This window comes from Apis dorsata, unplaced genomic scaffold (assembly GCF_000469605.1).
Source record: "Apis dorsata unplaced genomic scaffold, Apis dorsata 1.3 scaffold_344, whole genome shotgun sequence".
In the NCBI taxonomy this organism is placed as follows: domain Eukaryota; kingdom Metazoa; phylum Arthropoda; class Insecta; order Hymenoptera; family Apidae; genus Apis; species Apis dorsata.
This window is the reverse complement of record NW_006263611.1, coordinates 205,379-208,965: the sequence shown is the minus strand read 5'-3', so window position 1 is coordinate 208,965 and position 3,587 is coordinate 205,379. Positions and strand designations below refer to the sequence as shown.

The 3,587-nt window shown below is 34.5% G+C and overlaps 1 protein-coding gene across 1 annotated transcript in view; it reads left to right on the top strand.

Annotated features, from left to right (window-relative positions):
• Positions 1 to 3,587, top strand: part of LOC102674266 (muscle calcium channel subunit alpha-1) — a 27,564-nt gene that overhangs the window by 9,132 nt on the left and 14,845 nt on the right. Inside the window, exons 18-21 of the mRNA XM_031511718.1 lie at positions 1,998 to 2,170; positions 2,256 to 2,377; positions 3,268 to 3,388; positions 3,458 to 3,586. Coding sequence (XP_031367578.1) covers positions 1,998 to 2,170; positions 2,256 to 2,377; positions 3,268 to 3,388; positions 3,458 to 3,586 — 545 coding nt within the window. The remainder of the gene's footprint in view (positions 1 to 1,997; positions 2,171 to 2,255; positions 2,378 to 3,267; positions 3,389 to 3,457; position 3,587) is intronic.

Genomic DNA, 3,587 nt, shown 5'->3' with positions numbered 1-3,587 from the left:
CGCCATCCCCGCCGACGCCGACGCCGACGCCATCCTTGACGCCTGCTTCGACTTTTTCTCGCTTCTTCTTGTGAACCGCGTCTTACAAACCATAATACTTTGCGAAATATTCGACGTGTCGTAATTACGAGCGCGTGCATCTAAGCCCGTTTCCACGCGATGCAAATATTTTTAATTTTGCACACCGCGGATAGTTTCCTTGGCTTTAATCGTCGTACGCGAGATTATTATTATTATTATTGTTATTATTATATAATATTTCGTTTTAAAACTATTTTCGCTCTATCTGAAGGGAATCGAATTTTTCTAAAAGTTTTTAGTTGGAGAAAAGATTGAAAACTTTGATGAGAAACGCTCGAAGAAAGCGTTCTAATTTCTTGTTGAGGTTAAAAGCACATTTGGAATAATAGGAGCTAACTGGACAAAATTATTTTTTCCTGGTTTTGTGTTTATATGGGGATTTAATTTTTAGAGGATAATACTGATTTTTATTGTCTCAGTAAAAAAAAAAATTAACATTGGATTTAATTGGATATAGAATAGAAAATATATTAATATAGAAATATAAAAATATTTGTGATTTGAATTCTTATATAATCGCGTAGAATATTGTAGTAGATGTCGCAAAAAAGTTGTAGTAGACAATTAACTTAAGGTGCTTCGAATTTGACAAACATAATTGGAAATGATATTCTAAAGAAACGGATGTTAAGGAAAAAATTTGCTTATTAAAGAAAGAAGTTATGGCTATTTGCTAGGGGATATCCTATTCTATAAATTAACGGATAAATATGGACCAGATATAAGAAATAAGAAAAATGTCAATTAAAGTTATAAAAATATTATTATTGTTTATTCCTCCAAAAATAATAATAAATAAATAATGACAGAAATGCATATATTATAATACAAGATAGCTTAAAATTAATCCATAAATATTAATTTTAATATTAATTTTAATATTAATTTAGCAAAATTTTGCGAATCAAATATGGAAATTAAAAAATAAAAAATAGCAGAAAGTTTCCAGTTTTCGTACACTCGACTCTTCTGGCGTGGAACGTATAAAAAAATCATCGAATCAAATCGTGTCGAATTTCTAAGTAATCACTTAAACTTTAAGTTTAATTTACAACTTTCCACAATTTCTATTTAAATAAAGATATATATTACAATTTATAAAATTGAAGTTTGAAATCCTTCTCTAACAAATTTACAGAATATTTCTCTATTGAAATATATGATCCATCAATTATCCGATTAATTTTGTTTAATCTGTTAAGCGTTCGAAAAGATCAAAAATTTTAACAATTACTTTCTACATATTTGAAAATGAATTTTGTCCAGTTGGTGTATACTATTCGAACCACCTGCGATTTTTAATACGACGGCTATACTGACCGCTCAAATAGGATCGATAAAACGATCGTTGAAAACTGTGCCATCTTCTTTAATCGCGATACGCTTCGCCGCTCCCAACTCAGATACAAGGTACGCACGTAAAATCGAGGTCGCCGCAATCGAATACCGATACTTCGAAATTAAAACAATTATGTATCTAGAAACGTTGTTTNTATATATATATATATATATACGTGAAAGTCATAGTAAGAGTGAAGAAAGGAGAACGTTGTCATCATCATCGTCATCATCATCCTAAGTTTCATCACGGCTCCTGGTACGCTAAAAGTTTAATCGTTCGTGATTTTTCGATAAACTAATGAAAAATCGATAATAACTGTCGAGTAATAACCTCGAGGGCCGAGGGGTCGATTATGCCTCGATGCCCCCGTCAAATTTCTCCTGCGATCCACGCAGGATGACGTTTCTCGTTTCGCTTTAAATAGGGCGTCGAGTCAACGTTTTCTTGACGTTATTAATAAATCGAATTTCTTCTCTCGTCCATTCTATCGAGAAAAAGAAAATATATATATATATATATATATATCACTAGTCTTTGCTTTTTGATTAAAATCATTCGTCGGTTTTTTTTTCAGGCGGAGAAAAATAAATCTCACAGCGCCTCGCCGACCAGGGACAAGGACAGCGGGGAACAAGGCGATGACGGTGGCGAGGGAACAGGCGCCGAGGACGAAGGTGGCGGGACAGACCTCGAACACGATCCGAACGAAACAATGGAGGATTACGAGGCGGCTGTCGACACTGAAACGTATAAGTGTATTTTATCGTGTGTAATAAATCAACCTCGATCGCAGTTTCAATATATATTTATTATGAATTAAATGATATTTAAGGTCGGAGAAAAGCGACGACATGAATACTCACGCCAAGGTACGATTGAACATAGAATCCGACGAAGAGGTGGAGGAAGAGGAGGAAGTCGAGCACAATGAAATGCACGGTAAACGTTTTATATATATATATATAACCTTACTTGATCTAATCTAACCTAATCTAACCTATCTAACCCAATCTAATCCTGATCTAATCTAACCTAACTTAATTTAATCTAAACTTAACCTAGCTTAACCTAACCTGACCTAATCTAGCCTAATCTAATCTAACCTAACTAACCTAACTTAACTTAATTTAACTTAATCTAGCCTAGCATAACCTAACCTAATCTAACCCAACCCAACCCAACTCAACCTAATCCTAACCTAACCCAATCTAACTTAACTTAACTTAATCTAAACTTAACCTAGCTTAACCTAACCTAATCTAATCTAGCCTAACCTAATCTAACTTAACTAACCTCACTTAATTTAATTAACTAATCTAACTTAATCTAGCCTAGCCTAGCTTAATCTAACCTAACCTAACCTAACTCAATCCAACCTAATCCTGACCTAATCTAGCCTAATCTAACCTAACCCAACTAACCTAACTTAACTTAACTTAATCTAACTTAATCTAGCCTAGCCTAACTTAACTTAACCTAACCTAACCTAATCTAACCTAACCTAATCTAACCCAACTCAACCTAATCCTGACCTAACCCAACTTAACTTAATCTAAACTTAATCTAGCCTAATCTAACCTAATCTAATCTAGCCTAACCTAACCTAATCTAACTAACCTAACTTAACTTAACCTAACTTAATCTAGCCTAGCCTAGCTTAACCTAACCTAACCTAACCTAACCTAATTTAGCCTAATCTAACCAAACCTAGCCTAACCTAATCTAACCTAATCTATATATATATATATCTTCTTTTTTCTTTCAAATATATCTCTCAAATATATAACGTTATCCTTTACCCATACATGGTAAAATAATTTTGAAAATCATGAAAATTATTGCAGACGATGGAACGGAGCAAGGAGTGTCGGCCAGGCCACGACGAATGTCCGAATTCAACATGGCCACGAAGAAACAACCGATTCCAGCCGGCTCGGCTTTCTTCATTTTCTCCCAAACGAACAGGTACGAAATACTCAATATTCGAATGTAATCGAATAATTTTCAACATATTTTTCCCTTCTCGTGTTTCAGAATTCGGATATTCTGCCATTGGCTGTGCAATCACAGCTACTTCGGCAACGTGATCCTCGTGTGCATCATGATATCTTCGGCTATGCTAGCGGCCGAAGATCCTTTACGCGCCACCTCCTCTAGAAACTTG